The 20,063-nt window shown below is 41.7% G+C and overlaps 1 protein-coding gene and 1 long non-coding RNA gene across 3 annotated transcripts in view; one reads left to right on the top strand and one right to left on the bottom strand.

Annotated features, from left to right (window-relative positions):
- Positions 1–11,375: 11,375 nt before the first annotated feature.
- LOC148685962 (uncharacterized) lies at positions 11,376–15,430 on the bottom strand. Its single transcript, XR_015949623.1, has 2 exons — positions 15,180–15,430; positions 11,376–13,067 (listed from the first exon to the last, which is right to left on the bottom strand). It is a non-coding gene; the product is annotated as an uncharacterized LOC148685962 (long non-coding RNA).
- GBE1 (1,4-alpha-glucan branching enzyme 1) overlaps positions 13,059–20,063 on the top strand; it is a 162,434-nt gene continuing 155,429 nt past the window's right edge. For both annotated transcript variants that reach the window (XM_035114821.3, XM_035114820.3), the window contains exon 1: positions 13,059–14,839. In XM_035114821.3, the coding sequence (XP_034970712.2) occupies positions 14,748–14,839 (92 nt within the window). In that variant the 5' untranslated portion in view covers positions 13,059–14,747. The remainder of the gene's footprint in view (positions 14,840–20,063) is intronic.

Raw genomic sequence — 20,063 nt, 5'->3', positions numbered from 1 at the left:
CTCTGATGAAGTTGTAATATTATGCTGGCAGAAAAGGTGGTATAAATTAAAATACTCCCATAGCATTCAATGGACAGCCCAAAATCATTGCCATACCACTTCCACAGAATCCTTTCATCCACCCCGACAACTGTGATGGGGATAAAATTTCTGAATAAGCCCAAAAACATAAATCCTGCTGGATCAGACCAGAAACCTATCTATTCCTGCATCCAATATTTCACAGTGACTGTTTTGCCACAATCATGGATAGAACAATGGAGTCAGATCTGGTTGGCTTCCTGACATTGTGTTGATCTCCAACATGATAGCAAGAACTGTTTTATGAACAGCTCTGAATTAACTTTTGGACATCACACAGTCTGAAGAGAGGCACTTCTGCATCATTATGTTTTCTCCATGGGGACAGGACTCTCTGACTTTTGTATGGATGGAATATAAGAGTGTTGCATCCATTGTCCACACACTTTTGTCTCTAGTCCTGCCTACCACTGGCACATGGCTCATGCAACTCCCTAAAATGAGATGTGTGGCCTTATGGATGAAAAAGGCCCCACCTCCCCCCTGCCATAGCCATTTACTAGGGAGTAAGCCCCACTGAACTGGGTGAAACTTACTTCTTAACAGATATGTATAGGATTGTAGTATTAGTTGCTGTAGGATTTGGGTTATGAAGGATGTCCGTAGCTTAGCTAAATGTTTATACTAGTTTCAAAATAGTCCATTGGTTTCAATATTTACACTTTCAACCTCAGTAAGCTATCATTCTAACCTAAAAGTAAGTGTGTGCGTGTGCGTGTGTTTAAAGAAATGTGGTACATGGCTATATAAGTTAACCTATAACTGCAGGCTTCCTAATTATGTGATACTGAGCAGGACTGGACCTGTAAGGGTGTTGTCTCAAAATACTTTATTTTTCCACAGAATTTTTGTCTTTGTAAGCCTGTAACCTACTTGAGGTCTGATCACAGAACCTAAACATTAATACTGGTAATTTTGCCTGGTGAAACTGAATTTAGATCTAATTATAGATCAGGAACCAGAGTCAGAATATTTATTTCCAGCTATTACTTTCTAATACTAAATCTACCTGCTTGCTAATGAGCTGATTTAGCAGTAATATGCAAATATTTCATTTCATGAATGTGGATGGGGACACATGAGACTGGGATACATTTTATGTACACAAATAAGCACTGGGTGGGATATGTATTTGGAAGCCTGTGTAATCTTCAACTTTGGGACCTACAGTAATGTTTCAAATAGGATTTCCCATATCATGAGTATTGGCAGAGATCTCCAATGTCCAGTGTCATTCTGCTATGGTACCTTGTCAGATTTTGGAGACTTCTGGGGCAAATTAATTCCTGTACACAAATACAGAGACTTTATTTCCAAACAAAAGCCTGTCCCATTTGTTTCTAAAATTAGGTGTTATAATTTGCTTAGCAACCAAGGAATGCCATGCATCATATACCACCTGTGGCCTTACAGGTCTATAATGTTCAATGGTCATTGGCCCTACTGGCTGTGCCTGATGAAAGTTAGGATTCCAACTACTAGGCTGAGAACACCCCATTGAAAGCACAGACTTCCCACAAAGAATTCTGAAAACTGTGTCTTGTGCTGGGATTGTAGCTCTGTGAGAGGTGAACTACAGTTCTGTGGATTCTTAGGATAAGTAATGTGCTTTAGGCATGCAGCATGGACAGATCCTAAATCTGGAAGGCCTACCCCACTGTGTAATGTTTTGTGACTTTAATATAAGATTTGGTATTTCAGTCCTGATCACTCCTTAGTCATCAAAATCCACTCCTCTGTCCTGTCCCTTTGGTATGAATATATATGTTTGTCAGTCTAATCCAGGCATCCCCAAACTTTGGCCCTCCAGATGTTTTGGCCTACAACTCCCATGATCCCTAGCTAACAGGACCAGTGGTTGGGGAAGATGGGAATTGTAGTCCAAAACATCTGGAGGGCCAAAGTTTGGGGATGCCTGGTCTAATCTGAATGAATTGTTGGAACACCTCATTAAGCAGTTTTTTTGATTAGGGTACTTAAGCAGTTTGCCCATCTTATGTTAGTATCTGCATTGGTCTCTCTGTGTAATCATTTAATCAGGGTGCTTTTTCTAAACAATAACCCTAACAATTAATACTGGTATCCTAAAATTCTAATAGCTGTTAGCTGATGTTAAGATCTATAACATTCACCACAATGGTTATCCATGTTAACTTTCTTGTTTGTGATTACACCATTTTCATTATGTTTAAGAGTCTTTCTACAGACACATAGCATATGGTATAGGCAGAGGAGATGAGCCTTTGATGTAGAGAACATTAAAAAACAAACATGTTAAATCGCAATTACACTGTTGTGTTGGTAGCAGGCGATTGGGCCCCACAGATAAGCATATTCCACTGCATGAAGTATTACCGTAACACTACTCGGTAAAATGAATTGGTAGAAAGGACACTGCAGTGGTCCCCCGCCCCCATGATGTCATATTGCATAAGACATTTGAAACAAACTTTTCACATTATCTAGAGCATGGCAGACACGACACAGAATCACTTAGGCAAATCCTGGAGAGGTTTTTATTCACTGGGAGAACATTCTGCCCATATCCACCATCAGATTTGAAACTGCAGATGGTAAATCACATATTGCAATGAGCTTTGGCAAAGCTTTAGGAATTTCTTGCTGGCACCATCCATGCATCTCTCAGGAATGATAATTTAAAAATTAAAGTATCTGTCCAGAAATACCATAATGCTAGCATGTAACATAGACCGGTGCACTTGGAGAAATTCAGTGTGAAAAATCAGGCTACTGTGACTAAAAAAGAAAGAAAGCTAGTATACAAAACTAACAGTTGGAAGCTACATTTCCCTTGTATCCCTAGGCAACTATAAATTGTGGCAGAAAGTAATTTTACCTCTCTTCCCCATGTTGCCATTCATGGAGTTGGGAAAAGTAAGTTTTGATTAACCACTTTTTTGCTGTATCACAATCAGGTTCTTCTTCTTTTTTAGAAATTCAAAGCTTTGCTGAGCATTTTGAAAATTAACCCACCCTCTTTCACAAGTGCAGTAGTAACTATGGCTCCTGGAGAACACTCAAGAGACACATTGGCTCACCCTTTCCATAGGCGGAAAAAGAGCTTTTAACCTCAGAAAGGGGTGCCCTGTGCCACACCCAAATTTGGCAACCCTGCCTCTCACACTCCATTTTAAATTATAGTTGTGGTGCCCCTGAGGCTCTGCGCCAAGATTCCTATTTCCTGAAAATTTCTGTGGCCCTTGTCCTATCAGTGATGGAGCACTAATGTTAGTAGGGCTGAAAAGGGGGGATTCCGTGGGTGGGTTGGAAGCATGCCCAGGTGGACCAGAGGAAGGACTGGTTGTGAATAATTCAATGCCTTCCCAATCCCTTGACTTGCCCCCAAACCAGGGGTTAACTTATTCCAAGACCTGGAAATGGTGTAGCTTGGTCTTTTTTTATTTCCAACAGGATAGAAATAGTTAAGGAAACAAACCTGGGAAAAGAGAGATGGGTGCAAGACTGTGCCTCCATTCTCACATGCAAGATCCTGGCACGGCACTGGGTGAAGTTAACCTCCTCTCTTGATGTCATTGTCCTTTGTATATGGAAGGCAAAGAAAGGCCTCCTTGGACTGCAGTGGCATAGAGAATTATACTGTGCTGAGAGAGCTGGACAGGGGGAAGTCTTCTGGGAATCCCCTTCCACATGAGCAGCTGCCCATGGAGCAATGGCTTCTGCTCACAGTAGTTTTAGAATTTGGACCCATATTCTTCAAACTTGATCATGATTAGAAATTCATTATATTTATAACTAGAAGAGATATAAACCCAACTCCAAAAAGCAGAGTTGCCTTGGTTAATTTGTTTACTATATTTACTAGTGAATAAGGAGCAGTCAAATGTCGGTGCTGTTTTTTGTTATTTTTAAAAGTTTATAGAATGCAATAGCCACCAGGTCCCCTTGCAAGTGGTGAGTTGCATGGAAAAATTTACATGCCGAGCACAATGATATAATTGAGGGGATTGTGTGGGTCTTACAGATTTCCTTCTCTCTCTCTCTCAATGTTTATATATGTGTTTGTGATTGCTTTCTTTCTTTCTCTTTCTTTCTTTTGCAAGACAACTTAGGGGAAAGGAGTTCAAAATGTTGCACTTGTACTAAATATGCAATGAATAATTTAATGCACTTTGTCTCCAGTAGCAGCAAGAATAACATGAGGTTGCTCTTTTGAAGTACCTGCTAGCTGGTGGCTGGTTTCTGTGACCCTGACTTCCCCTCCGAGTACATTTGCTTGCAAGTGATACTTGGCAAAAGGGAAAGCTGCAGAATCAAACCATCATGGAGTTAGCTTACTCTCCTCAAGGTGGAATTTTACTATGGAATATGCCATTCCATAGTGGGTGGAATGGGAAAGTCATGCTTGTGCATAAAGTTCCTTCTTTTAAGGCTAGCAGTGTTCGAATCCCCACTTCTGTTTTTTCAATACATGGATTGTAGTCAAGTGCCCTTCAGTATGAAGGTGTTCCAGAGAGAGCCATGCCACTACCAGATCAGCATGCTGAGCACATGCAAAGGAAGTGAGGACTTCCATATTATTAACAGTTGCACAGCAGGATTTTGAGCAGATGACCTACACTTTGGCATCAGTTTAAATCTGTGTTTCTAAAATTAGCAACCTCTCATCTTCTTGTTAAAGTGTAATTCATCGCCTCTGTGAGACAGCAGCTGAAGAGATGTTATATAACTCCGCCCCCCCCCCCCCCGTTATCGTTTCATGTATTGGCAGACCATCAGGTCCAATGACTAGGTGCAATTTTAATTTTCTGAAGTGACCCAGAAAATAGAAGCAATATAGTGTGCTTGGATAGGTAGTGAATAAAGGAAATACAATGAGCTGTAATGTATTTCAGAGGTATCATTTACAATCATGTCTATTGTATTCAACAGAAAAGTTTCCCTCCTCCCAATGTTGCACCATCCCAAGAGGGACCTGACTCACTGCTGGTGGTACTGTAGCCTCTGATTTAGATGCCATGAGATTTAAGGGAAAAGGTAGACCACCTAAAGTGTGTCCCTCATTAGCCTGGAAAGCAACGAGAAACGGTGTGCCACGGAATAGTGTCCTGATGCTGGTGTTGCTTGTAAACATCTTTATAAATCACACCCATGAGTATTCATAAAGGAGTCATGGTACATAACAAAAATAATCATATTTGTCAGGTGCATTGTGTGAGAATGTCAAGTTTCCCCGTCAAGATGTGTCACTGCATTCTCCTGTGATGTACCAATAGTAAAATTTGATGATATATGGGTTTTTCAGGACACTGCCATAATTTGCAATTTACCAGATTGTCCTTCCTTAATGACAGTGTCCTCTGGCTCAGAGATTAATAATAGCTAAACCTGACATTGCATTGTGGCAGTTCCCTCACTGCAAGAAGTGAAGTTATGAGGAACAAGGCAGAGGACCTTTTCGGTAGTGGCACCTGTGGAATGCCCTGCCATCAGTCGTCAAAGTGATAAACAACTATACAACTTTTAGAAGACGTCTGAAGGCAGCCCTGTATGGGGAAGTTTTTAATGGCTGATGTTATGGTTATGCTTTTATATTTGTTGGAAGCCGCCCAAAGTGTCTGGGGAAACCCTGTCAGATGGGTGGAGTACAAATAATAAAATTATTATTGATTAATTTTGGAGTTAGCTTGGGTGCGGTATAGCAGCTAAGGGTGTGAGCAATGAGACAAAAGCCCGATGCAGGCAATAGTATGAAGTGCAATGAAAACACATGAAAGGCCACCACTAAGTACAAGAGTATCTGCTTTGCACGTACAGAAGATCCCAGGTTCAGTCCCAAGCATTTCAGACCCCCTTCAGTGGAAACGATGCTGAACTAGATGGACCAATATATAGGAAGTTTCCTATGTTCCATGTGAGCAGTGGGTCTGGGGATGAGCATACAATACCAGTTTTGTGCTTCCTTCATCATGCTCCTTACCTTCAACTTGTGGAGGAAGGTAACTGTAGGAAGCAGAGAATCTTCTGTATCCTTAGAGGCTCTGGGGAAGCTATGATCCTCCAGATGTGGTTGGACTCTCAGTAGCCTCAGCCAGCATCATCAATGGGCAGCGATGAGGGGAGTTGCAGCCCAGCAACATCTAGTGGGTGACAGGTTCCTCATCCTGCCTTGTTGATTTCACCTGCATAGGCTAGAAATCTTAAACTTTGCCTCAGCCATAAACTATTAGCAAACCACTGTTCTATTTTAGTAGCTTTTCACCTGATTTATGGGGTAACAACAACTTTCATAACTTGCAAGCTGTGCCATACTGAGTCAGACCAATTGTCCACCTAGTTCTACCTTGACTGGCAATGGATGCCAGGATCTCATAAAAGTGTCTCCCCCCCCCCCCCGGTCTTATCCAGAGATTGAATCTGCAGCTTTTTGCATGCAAAGCACGTGCTCCACTACTGAGCTTCCCCATGTGTTGGGAGATGATATTATGCCAATCATAAAACACTGAAAGGTCATTTTTATAATCAAGAGCATGTGAATGGAGGGGATTTCCCAGTTGATATATTAAGAACACTCTCTTCTCAATCTTGAAATTGTTTGGCCTGGTTTATATAGTCCCTACATCATGCTTACAAGAATATCTGATAACTCTGTGGCTTTTCTGAGTTTTAAGACAAAGTGTAGTCCCTATACTTTCAGCATTGAGATTCTCTTTGAACTTATTACAGGCTTTACTCGTGAAACAATGGCATTGATTACTAATAAAGGATCACAGATTTATAGGATTTAGCCTTAATACATGAATAAAAGAATTTTCCCTGGTTGCTCAGCTGTAAAATACTCCATAATTTTGAATTACACACAGTTGCATTGTGAACTCAAACTCTGAAGAGAGCTTGTAAGGGTGTTTCTGAAATAAATGGCAACAAGGCTGTCCATGCTGTATGTCAATATTGATTTGGTCTTCACATGGTTATCTTTTTGATTGACAGAATAAATGGTTTTTACCTATAGGTATATGAAAGTACCATTTATGCCTGAACATGTGAAACTTCCCTTTTTTTCTGCAGCAACCAATATACCCTCCTCCTGCAATATACGCAGATTTCTGTGCGATAAATTCGATCTCCATAGAATAGTATGAATCACTGTAATAGATACACATTTTAAAAGTTTCTTTTTGAAACGCTGACTGGATGTGGAAGCTCATGGCTGAGTACCTAATGACTTAGCCAAGGGTTTCCCAATGAAAAGTAAATCTGTCAAGAGTATAGGTTCCCTTTCTCCTGGATGACTTGAATATTTGGAGAGAAAAAACCTGCCACTCTTTTTATCGCCTCTAACCCCTGTATGAAATCATCCATTGTTTTATAGTTCAGATCAATTTAAACAATTTAAGGCATGGGAAGGGGGAGGGCATTTGCAGAATTAGAGCTATTTACACCATTGTACTGTAGTGCAAATTACAAATGAACAACTTATGTGTAAACTGGATAGCATCCCTTGTACATGGCAACAAATATATTAAATTCAGCACTTTTTGTTAATCCTTGGAGCAAGCTACTAGGATGCTGATGTTATTTGAATAAAAATTCTAATCTACATTAATTTATAGACAAAGGTGTCTTATCTGGACTGTATAAACTATTGCTGGCTGACTCTACTGGTATACTTGTCAGCCATGGGAAAGATATTGGTAAGAGGGAGGGAGGAAAAAATGGACAAAGCATAGGAGAAAGCTCCATTTTACCCAAAGATTTAAAGACAATTCATCTAAATTGATTCTTAGGTGGTATCTGGCTCACAGTACCTGCCAAAACTGTACATTTTAGCATATTTCAGGTGTTTTGGAAGGCAGCGATTTATGAGCGCCAATTGATTATGGGGCAGCTGTTGATACCAGGTCCACTTACTGCAATGCTGTCCATTTCTGATGATGGAGACAAAAATATACTTTAAAAGAGTTTGTTGGTATATTTTTTTTTAAAAAAATTGCTGACTCTATGGTGGTATCCTAAAATTGGAAATTAGTAACACCTAATTTAATGGAGTGGTGGCATTCTCAAATCTGAGTAGTGGCCCTTATGGAAAAACTTACACTTCAGTCAAGGAAACAGAAGAATCCAGTGAAAGAATGTTATACAGTGCTTGGGCTGTTAAGAGGTGGAAGGACATGGGTGAGGATGCATTCTCTACATTTCCTAGAGCTTACACACCTATCTGACTCTTTCTCTTCCTGATGAAAACATTGATAATCTTTCTCACTGTCCCTGTGCTTCTGGGACACAAAAGACGCAGTGTGATATCTGTATTAAAATCTTGAAAATTGCAGCATCCTTATTATTACTGCCAGTGAAGACTGCCTGACAAAAGTCAGCTCCCAAAGGTATAAGGGACAGATGATCCAAGAAACTAGACACCACGAAAAAGCAGTATTCATACAAGGACTAAAAGAAGTCCAGCTTGTAACTTGCCACTTATCTCCTTGCCTGGGGCAAGTAGCAATTGTCCCCAGGTGAGTACTTGAGTAGAAAACTATGCTATCCTTCAGAAGCTGAATTGTACTGAGCTGAGGAAGCACATGTGTAGGAGAGGCGAGGAGCAAGTTGGGATTGACATGCTAAAAAGACTTGTGTGTTGCTCATTGACACATGTTCCTTTGCTGGTCATGTACTGCAACTGGGCCACCAGAAACATTGAACCACAAGAGCAAAAACAAAAAGGAATCAAAGTGTGGGGAGATCTTGCAGACATATGTTGCAGTTCTTAAGGCAAATGAAATTTTGATTAAATTAAGCTTCCTAACCCTAAAATAACCTCACAGCTTTGTTGCAGTGTCTATTTGATGGCATATACTCGTTTGAAGTAACTAGCTGCTTCCTATAAAGAAAGGAAGAACCAACTATCCATTCAGAATCTAAAATTATTACCACCAAGCAGCCATTATCTAGAGCAGCAAACCAAGGGCACGTGATGGTGGCTAGGTACTCAGGGACACGTAACCATGGGCAGCCCATTCATACATGCACACCCACACATACACACACAATATCTTGCAGCAACTATAATCCTGCAGCAACATTTGGTGACAGAAGGACAATTCAGTGGCAGGTGGCTAGCCATGTAAGGCCACACTGAAAGTCTGCAAGGCTGTGTGCATAAGGGCATAAGTAGGGCCCTGCTGGATCAGGCCAGGGGCACATCTTGTTCAGCATTCAGTTCTCACATGCCTGTGGGAAGCCAGCAAGCAGCACCCAGGTGCAACAAAGTCATCTCAACATTGCCTTATGCTTCATAATATCCCTCATGCAGCCCATGTGTTGTCCACCTGTACTCTATGGTACAGTCTTATTTCTCTGCAATGCTGCAGCACAATCCTCACAGAAGTGTGTGGCATAAGCATTTCTCCTGCTTTCTCTTCCTCCTGAACACAGAGTTGGCATTGTAATTATCTGATTTCCTGTTTGGAAGTGAGGAAGAAGACTAGATTCAGGGTCCTCCTCACCAATACAGGCGATTACTGTTATTACATTTGACAGCACCAATCATGACCTTGTGCACAGGACCTGATCCACAGTACTAACATATGTGTAGCCTTCTCCTTTTCAAATACAGAAGTAGAGTTCTTACAGGTAAAAAAGTATCAAAGTAAGTAGAAGAGAATGAAAGACAGATTCCATCTCAAATATGATGCATGAAATATAAGTAAGGGGAAGATTAAAAGTAAGCATCTGGAATATGCAAGGAATTAATTAACTGCTTAAAAAGAGACCAGAATATCTAATATAGTTCTTTTACAAGGAACAACTCCCTTGAAGCAGACCATATAACAGGCTGAAATGTGGTTCTCTCCTTCCATATTTCCACCAGCTACAATTTTAATCACCAAGAAACTCAATTTCCATCTAGGTGAAATAAAAATTGGATAAGGCAAAAAGGTGTGCCATGCTGCGAGTGCTGACAGATTCACAAGCTTTCACTGTAAGTAATATCCTTCTTTAGTAAGCTATTCTCAGCACTGCACCATCAAATATAATACTAAAAACAACAAAGAACCTTAACGACCAAAACTAAAGCTGGCATAACGTGTCAGGGCCAGAGGCCACTTCATGATTTGCATGGAGTGGTCAATGAAGTGGAAGAAATATATGTGAGAATATAAAGAGAAGTACAAAAAAAGTTTTTATTAAGAGAAGTCGAGAGGTCAGGCATGAAAGCAGTTCCTCTGGCAAAGCACTATGCAGAACAGCAATTATTGCACTACCAAATCAAATGAACACAATATTCCATCTCTGAAACTTGATGTCTCAACAAGGCCCTGGGAGTGACCAGCTCACTACAGAAAGCAGTGTTTGTTTAAGCTATTGACCAAGTGATAACTATTAGCCACTAGGGGCTGCTAATCAAACCTGGGTCACACCAGTGTCAATTGGTTGCAGCTAAAGGATCACTTTGAGCCCTACATCTCCAGGGGGTCCAAGCCCTCAGCCATATTCCTGTTGCTCATCTACAAATTGCTGCTGCTTCATAAATTTGTCTCCTCTGTTTACACCAAGACAGCTGATAACGATGCTGTGAACTGCTGGAGCTGTCTCAGGATGACAAAGGGAAAAGCACAAAAATGTGAAGCTTCTACTTCACACGCTGCAACCCCAAAGCACAGAATAACTGCAGGAACAGCCTTTCTCTCTCTCTGCTTCCACAGCAGGCAGACTCTCCATCAAGCAAGGATTGGAAGTCTTGAATTAAAGGACACAGATAAAGTACAAGCTACCATGGAAGGCAGGGTGGGTGGGCGGGCAACGAAGTTCACCTGACAGCAGAAACAAACAACAGTAGAGTCCCATTCAATTAAGAAAAAGAGACTCTTTGCTCTTGGAGTGGGCATCATAGGCTCACTTGCTCCACACTGCAAGCAGGGGACGGGCACAAGGTAGATTCGGAGTTAGTACTTTTAGATCTCTGAATGCATTGAAATAAGAGCTTCAAAAAGGTTTCTGATTCTCAGTAGTTGAGTAACAAATATACTTGCAAGTCCCCTCCAAAAAGTTCTACAAATTGTACATGCAAAGTAGAGACAAGATGTTTGCCTTGACTATAGCTAGGCACATTCCCAATTGGTAGCATAGAGTAGGAAATTTCAGAGCACAGAGCTGGTTCAGATTCTAAGCTGGAGCCCTCCTCCACCAACTCCCACATCGCCACATTTTGGGATACCAATACACTACAAAAATCACAACACTCTCAGAACAAACACATTTTCCCACAGTACGCAACTAGTCTCTGTAATTCAGTGTCATGCTGGAACGAAACAACATTTATAAATGTAAACAAATTGTATTTATTTATTAGATCTATTCCTTGCCCTTCACCATGACATCCCAGAGCAGGTTACAAGTAAAAAGACAAATTTAGAGCAGATAAAAATCACTACAACTTTAACACATATAAAACCATTCCAAAATATGACAGAATACAAATTTATCAAATCAGATGGGTCACAAAACATCTAAATTCCTTAACTGCCAGAGGCCAAGGTATAGAGGTTAGCTGGCAACTACCAGGTAACTACTGATGTCCATGCCTTGTACAACATTTGATGCAAGATGGGCCATTCAATTGCACTTATAGTCACCCTGAGTTAATATGCATGTAGAAATAACTTTCGCACAAGAAATTCTTGTAGGGGGAAGGCACCGGATTCTAAGCTCTCCTCTTTCCTTACTCCAACAAGTAAGGAACAGAATTTCTCTGTTCAGCAGGGATTTTTTTTTTCATGTAGGAATGGGGATGTCATTTGTTCAGGGATCACTATACAGTATGTAGAGAGCTCTAGATATGTGAAGATATCTAACCCAATATTTTCGTGAAGCTGGAGAGATGGGGTGGGGGAGAATGTGTGTGAAAGATAGAGGTTCTTGAATCATACACATGTTGCAACTTCTGAAACTTATATTTTCTGCAAGCTACTAGGTTCAGTAGGTGATAGCCAACAATAGTCATACTCAGGGAAAACTCACCGATGTCACCCAGTACAGCTGCAGGAACAAAATACTTGCTTAGGGTAACTTTTCAAAATTGGAATAATGAAGGAATGTCTCATGTAAGCCTTACATTTGGACAATCAAGGGAAATTTCTAGATAAATTCATTCATTTGCATCCTAAAAGAAGCTCTGAGTAACATACACACCCCATTTTAGCCTCAAAACAATCCTGTGAAGTAGGTTAGCCCCAAAGTGTGCAACTGGGCCAATCTTACTGTAAAAGAACCAGTTTTGTTGCTGATGCAGGGATTTGAATCCAGGTATCCACAGCTCAGTTTTTTAACCACACTGCCTGTCCATGAGGCATGACTGCAAAGTGATTTCTAATAATAGGTGTCCATCTGAATTTATATTTTCCTTTTCAGTCGTGTGCCAAAGGGTTCACAAATACATATGAATGAAGGAGCACAATTTCCCATGTTTTACAACTTAAGAAAATGCATACAGATGATTGCTTAGTACATGCCATTATGAAATCTATTTTAAATGTAATTGGCACATATTTTCTGCCTAAGCATTTCCAATACATGTCATCCAAGTTTACTTTAAAACCTGCAAGCACAGAGAATCTGCAATTATAGGCAGCTTGCTCCAGTGCTGAATGCTTAACAACTCCCTCCTAACGTTTAAACTTCCTGTAATTTAAACTGTTTCTGCTGTGAAATAATATATTTAGCATTTTAATGTATTCATAACTGTACATATACTGGAAAAAAACAAGTTAACACAGCAAAGTATTTTACCACAGAATTATATGTTACATAAAATGGAACTTTTATGAAAATTATTGACATTCAGGATGCAGAAGTTTTGCAACACTCGTTGGTTAAGTAGATATTCTTTGCTTTTCTTCGTTTTCCCAGAGTTAAGATGTTTCAGCTTTCAAAACACTATTATTTGCTTGCGATGCCCAAGTTAGGACACACACAAGACTTTCTGGAATTGTGTAACTTGAAGTAAAAAACTAGGGTACAGGGAGAGAGAGAGACAGGAAGATTATTGAACATTTCTTCATTCTGTTTCTAGGTCTATGAAGGTGTATGGGGAAAAAGCACCTATTTTGCAGAATCTGCAATGGCTCTTTGATTTTTATTTTATTTCATTTAAAGCATTTTTATGTCACTCTTTAACAACAAAAAACAGCAGCTCCCAGGTGAATACATAAAATCAATAATACAACAAATGAGATGATTCCTGTCCACAGGCTTACAGATTAATAGAGACTGCACTAATTAGATTTTCCCTTCATTCTTGGCCCTGACAGACGAGCTGATTTAGAAGGGTTTCCCAGATTAGAATGTCTGAAAACCATAGCTCTCACCCAGGCTTGGGCAACCTGTGGTTCTTCAGATGTGGGACTACATTTCCCATCATCGCTGATGGAACCACAGGTAGCTAGAGTTCCCCAACATCTGGAGAGGCATAGGTTCCTCATTCAAAACATCAGTTCTACTCCTTGCTAGCAATATGAGGATTCTTGTGGCAAATGAAATTGACAGAGTCTGACAAGTATGTCTTGCTTGACATCAGCCTGAAACTTCTCCTGTCCTTCCACCTGTTACTTTGTCAATTTATAAAGAATGACCTGTACAAAGATTAACTTGTTTTACCAGTGTACTTGGAAGATTTGAACAAGGATGCCACACCTTCCTCCCAGAAGCATTAAGATCAGACTTCTATCTTTTAGCTGCCCTATGCACTGTGCAAGGATAGGGCAGGATGACCTTGGGGGGTGGGGGTGGGGAGATATGCCTTTATTGGGAAACAGCTGTTGAAAGTGACCAGACACAGTCCTTCCTGTTTCGTCACCTCAGGTTTCTTCTGCTACTTTATGTGAGCTCTCACTGCAGCTGCTACTTCTCTGGCAGGGTTGGTGGGTGCTGAGGGCACCCGAGATGGCACTGGAGTTCTGCAGGCACCCTCCATCCCACCCCCAAAGTGGGAGGAGCAGCAAGAACCCACTAGCACCCTCCCTTCTCTGGCAGAGAAAGACCCCTATTTCCACCAGTGATTCATACTTGCACTCAGCACACCAAATCTTAAACCAGGTGATGCCCAACTGTAGGCATGTTTACTATGAAAAATATTCCAAAAAGTTCAATGAGATTAATTCCAAGTAAAAGTGCCTAAGATTGTATCTTCTGCCTCTCTTCATTAGTCTACTGCCTATCACCTGCATGGCTTTTCTCCTGGTCTGTCTCCTGGGCGCTCACCTTTGCTCAGTACAGATATACTGGATAACAGGCAAAACACCAATTCCTGGCGGATGTGAAGAGGGCCAAGAGAGGGCAGCAGCTTCAGAACGCACAACTGAGCTTGCTCGTGTTTCCCGAGCATGCTCAGTCGCAAGGACGCTGCAAACCCAGAAGCAGCCGCAGGTTTCGAGTCTCTTAGCAAGGCCGGAACAGCCTGTTCCCGGAGCCCTTCCCTTGCTTAGCTGGGTGACCCCCTTCCCCTCCCCCAGCCTGGGCGGCACCCGGCCTAGCCCTATCCCGAAAAGGGGGTGGGTTGGTGGGAGAGAGGTCGGCGCTTTTCCTTGCAGCCCACCCCTCTTACCCAAATGTATATAGGGAGCTGAGAGGGCGCCGCATCTCCTGACATCCTGGTGCAACTGAGGTCGGATCCTCCCGCTGCCGATGCAAAGATGGCTTTGCTAAGCCCCTGCGTGCCCGACTTGCAGCGCTTGCTGGAGAAGGACCCCTACCTGACTCCCTTTGAGCAGGACTTCGAGCGCAGGTAACCGAGACCAGCTGGTGCACCTGGACGCGCTGCTTCTGGGCTCTCATACCCGCCCATCTCCCCTCCGGGCCCACCCCTCAAAAAACAAAACAAAAACAGCTGCTCCAGACACTAAAAAGCTACACCGTCACGCTTATTTGCTTCTCAGTCCTGCTTGCTTCATCCAGAGTAAGTCCCTATCCGCAGAGCGGCCCCGTGCATGCCTTGCTAAAGTCCCACTAGCTTCTCTTGCCCGTTGGGCTCACTCGGCTTCACTACCTTCTCCTCCTCTGCCTGCTGCCTTTGCAGCTGGAACAAAGCCTGTGCGTTTTCACTCCGGAGTCCAAGGGGGACTTACTCTCGTAAAGGCAGGGCTGCCGCCGCTTTGGTGCCCAGCCGCGGCGAGGAAGGAAAGCTGAGCGGCTGCAGCCCCTCCGGCACCCGCCCCGCGCTCCTCTCTGTTGCAACATGAGCCCCTGCCTTTCACGTGCGCTTCCCGGCGTCCGCGGTGCGTATGCGTCGCGTGCTTCCTCGCTGGCGGGGAGCGGGCGAGCCTGATTGGCGAGCCTTCATCTCCACGGGAAGCTCTGAAGCCACCCGGCTGCCCTCACTTGGGATTGGAAGTTGGGTCTTGCCCTTAGCTGGTGGAGAGGGAGGGACTTTCCCCCCCGTTCACGCTGCAAGAGATTTTATTGTCTGCCAGCCGGGTAAAAGAGCCATGAGGTTTTCAGTACAGTATGTAAAAAAGAATAAGCAAGGAAAGGTGTGTGGAGAGTCCTCGGCTAAATAATCCGTGAGCAATGCCCAAGGCTGGGATCCTAGCTCCATTGAATACAGTGGGGCTTCTAAGTAAACATGCATAGGACTGTGCTCTGAGAGGGAGAGATGAAAACTGTTGCTACTAACAATTTGCAACCTGACATGTATACTCAGATGCAAGCTCCATTGAGTTCGCACCGTTTGACTGGGCTCCTAAGATTAGTTCACCTTCTTCCCACCCTTCTGTAATACCCCCAACCCCCAAAGAAACCAATAATTTAGGGGGCAAGAGTTCCGTAGAAAGTGTGATCAGAAACTTTCATGAACTTAATTTTTAGCTTTTTTATTTTAATTTCTGCAGCAGTTGTTTGAGGCAGCCTTCAATAATTATAGTCAACAATTTTATACAGAGGTATCTTAGACTGTGGGACTGTGAGTTGCTAAAACCCACCCAAGAGCATCGGTCAGAATAGGATTTAAACATTGGTCTTCTACATTTGTGGCAAATTCTTTGTTCATTGAAGCATATTGCTTGCTGGGGCATGGAGTAGCAGAAGGGATCATAAATTGGGCAGTGGTCACAGCAGCCTGGTGTTGTGGACAGTGTTGGATTTGGAAGAGACAGAGCTTGGTTCAAATCCCTGCTCTGCTTTGAAGCTTTACTGGGTTTTCCTGAGTCAGTCGTTCTGTCTCTGCTTAACCTACTTCACAAAGCTGTTGTAAGGTAAAAGTTGTGTGTGTGTGTGTGTGCCTGCAGCTATGAAGAGGTGATTGATAAATCTATATGTAAATGCCAGCGGCTAATATTTTTGTCAGACTAGTGGGATAAAGTAATGGAGCCCACAGTGAGGTTATGCAGATTGAAAGGTTAGACAATAGTATGATTTATTCTGCATGAGTGGGGACATGGATAGAACAGAATTTATTCCCAGTGTCAGAGAGCAGATTTAGACTTCACCTCAATAGTGTCCTTGAGGGCCCCTTTTCTCTGCATAAGTTGTGAAGGACAAGTGCTGTTATTTGAAATACTGGAGCGGGGATTTTTGGCTGCTGTCAGATTTCCCACTGCACTGAGGATAGTTATGGCAGCCAAATATCCCCCTTCTAATATTTCAAACATCAGTAGTGAAATCCCCTGCTACTGCCACCTCCACCCCCCAATTGCAATACAGTCATACCTTGGTTTAAGTACGCCTCGTTTTGAGTATTTTCAGTTTAAGTACTCTGCGGACCTGTCTGGAACGGATTAATCCACTTTCCATTACTTTCAATGGGAAAGTTCGCTTCAGGTTAAGTACAGACTTCCGGAACCAATTGTGTTTGTAAACCGAGGTACCACTGTACTTGTAGGGATTTCATAGTGGCTTCTAAGAGTATGCCTGGGTGCAGTATATGTTTGGTTTCTCCACATCATTGATTCTTCCAGTCTACTTGATTTGTTTCCAGGGAGATTATATGTGCCCAAGCAAGTGCTATCCCACCCTTCCCAGTGGGATTTCCCCATCACTTTCCTCACTGCAAAAAGTCTGATCTTTGAGGGTAGTGACTTTGTTATGCAACATCTTCCAGTCATCTATAATGGCACTTAACCTGGATTTGCTGGGATGCGACTGAGTTCCACTTGAAAATAGCAACAGTCTGGAACTGACCATCTGTTTAATGATGAAGTTTTTTTATTTCGCTAGTACAGAATAATTGTCTCTTCACCAAGAAGGGCATCTTCCAGAGGAGTAGCTGGTTGCACCTAAAATAACAAAGTCTTGCAGTATCTTAATTGACCTAGTTTGCATGTCATGGACTCACGGGAACCCAAACTATGACCATGCAAATGTATGGGTTCCTGGACCGGAGCTAACATCCACTTTGCTGTTCCTTGGCCCCCTTTATTGCAAGTGTGGCTTAGTGTGGCATCTGAGTGTTAGATTAGGGTCTGTCTTCCTTGACCACAATCTAGCAACAGAACAAACCTTGGATAGCCTTGACTTAGCTGCTGTGTTGTGTCACAGGCCTGAGATGAAATGGCAGGGCAGTGCAGCAGCTATGCCAGGGTCTGGAGGAGAAAATCCTGTTTAAACTCATCAGGAGCCAGCCTGTTCACATCGTCCAGGAAAGCCATAGTTTGGCTTTATTTTGATGAACGAACCAGGCTGAAGACTAACAGGTTCATGATGGTATAAGCTTTTGTGGATTAGAGTCCACTTCATCAGATACAATTTCCAGAGGAAGTAGCTGCATTGGTCTCCTGCAGCGAAAACAACAATCAGCCCCGTGGCACTGCCAAGAGTAACAAATTTACTACAGTCCGCTCCATCAAATACATGAAGTGTTATCCTGAGTATCATAACTACTTTCCAGCTGTTATCTTATATGATAACAGCACCTGAGAGTACTTGCTCTCCTGCCTTGGTGTGGTATATTTTTCAGGCACAATTGGTTATAATTTTCTACTATTAACTGCCTTTTACAAGCAGATTACAAAACCTTCTTTTACTGCTTTGCCAGAAAAAAAGGTGATGGCATGTTTTCAAAGCAGCGTTAAAAAGCACTAGTGGCTGAACTTTGTGATAGTACATTAAACTGAAAGTGTCCTATTATGTTTAGTTTTGAGATTTTTATATGTGGCATCATTCAACAATTAGAATGGAACTTCCCAAATCCAGTAATTAACTGAGCATAAACCCTCCTCCGGGTTTGTATAGTAACAATCAAAGTTGACATTTAATGTCAGTAATTAAAAGAACATGGATGTTTACATTGCCTAGGTTTAAAGCCATTGGTTTTCAGTGCACCAATCAATGGGTGAACTTGGTGGTATTGATATAGTAGGACTTATTTCTGACGATGTATATGTAGTACTGCACTACATGTCTCTTTCAAGAAAACAGACATAGCCTTGAAGACAGATTTATTGTGGCAGAGGCTTTAATAAGCCAGGAGTAACCTAGTAGTCTATTTCCAGAGGAGTTACATCTGATGACAGACTCTGTTACATCTGATGACAGACTCTGGCCCATGAAACATTATGCCACTATAAATCTAGCAGTTTTAAATACACCACCAGACTTGTTTGTGTTTGCTTATTTATATATGATTCAGATACCTGTGACCAGTGCTTTTTTCTGGGGGTACACAGGGGTATGCATACTCCTAAACATTTTGTTAATTTTTGTACTTTTGTCCATTTACTGTATTTATTTCCCCTGATTTGAACTATAAAATGGTGATTTTCGTGGTGCAGAATGAGAGTACCCCTAAACATTTTTTTAGAATGCCTGACTACGACAAAGCAAGACTATAAAAGTAAAACAACTTAACATGAAGTTGACACAGACCCAAATAAAATTATAGACAACAGAGAATCATAGATTAGTAGAGTTGGAAGGGACCTCAAGGACCATCTAGTCCACCCTCTGCAATGCAGGAATCTTATTGCCCAACATGGGGCTTCAACTCATGATCCTGAGATTAAGAGTCTCAGGCTCTACCAACCTAGCTATCCCACATGGATCATAAACTGAGCATTCTGAGTCTTGCTGGCAAATCACAGCATTCGCCTTTAAAAAATCGCCCTATTTTAACACAAACTAAAATCAATTAAATTTATGCAGATTTGAATAAATGCAGACACACACACACACACACACACACACACACACACACACACACAAATATCCCTGGCAACACAGAACATTCTCCTTTATTTATTTTTTACCCTGTTATCAATTACTGCAGATGGTAAATGTGTGAACCTTATTTATTTATATATACACATAAAGAAACATGGGTATAAAATGTAAACAGTGGGAGCAAGAGGTCATGCAATGCAAGAGGTTCAGTCTTTGACATTTTTGTGCAAAGCTATCTGGTTGTTTTGTTATGTTAGACATAGCGTTGGGTAGTAATTGTTACAAAATTTGAGATTCAAAGACATTTAGAATAACCAGGAAATTTTAAACTCCTATGCAGAGAAGTGACTAATCGATTTGCAAATCGATTTAGAATTACCTCTTTTCTTGCCTAAGTCAACTATTCTTAATAAAGATACCTGCTTATTTAAAATATGTCTGTGCTCACGTAACTCTGGTGTCAGATAAAATTGCAATGGGATGGACCAGAGGCTCCTTTACACTGATGTGAATGTGTGACCCTGCCATGGCTGTTGAATGTACTGATAGTTTAATTACTGCTCGGAAAGACATGCCCTGAATTGTGGTTGACTAATGTATTGTGACAGAACTTTTGTGGACAGCTACAGTCAGCTTTCATCAAATGAACAAAGTATTATTCTAATTTGGAAGGTACCGTAACATATATTCATGGTTGGGAGGGGGGCAGAAACGGTAGACATTGCAGATGTTTTTTTGAATGTGCCAGACACAATAGAACATACCTACTCTTTTCTACTGTCCATTGTACAACCAGATACACAAAATACGGGCTATCTCCTTTTTTAGGTAGTCTAACATTATGGCACAATGAAAAT

Source organism: Zootoca vivipara, chromosome 4 (genome assembly GCF_965207765.1).
Source record: "Zootoca vivipara chromosome 4, rZooViv2.hap1.1, whole genome shotgun sequence".
Classification (NCBI taxonomy): Eukaryota; Metazoa; Chordata; class Lepidosauria; order Squamata; family Lacertidae; genus Zootoca; species Zootoca vivipara.
The sequence above is the reverse complement of the archived record's forward strand: the minus strand, read 5'-3'. Positions and strand labels throughout refer to the sequence as shown.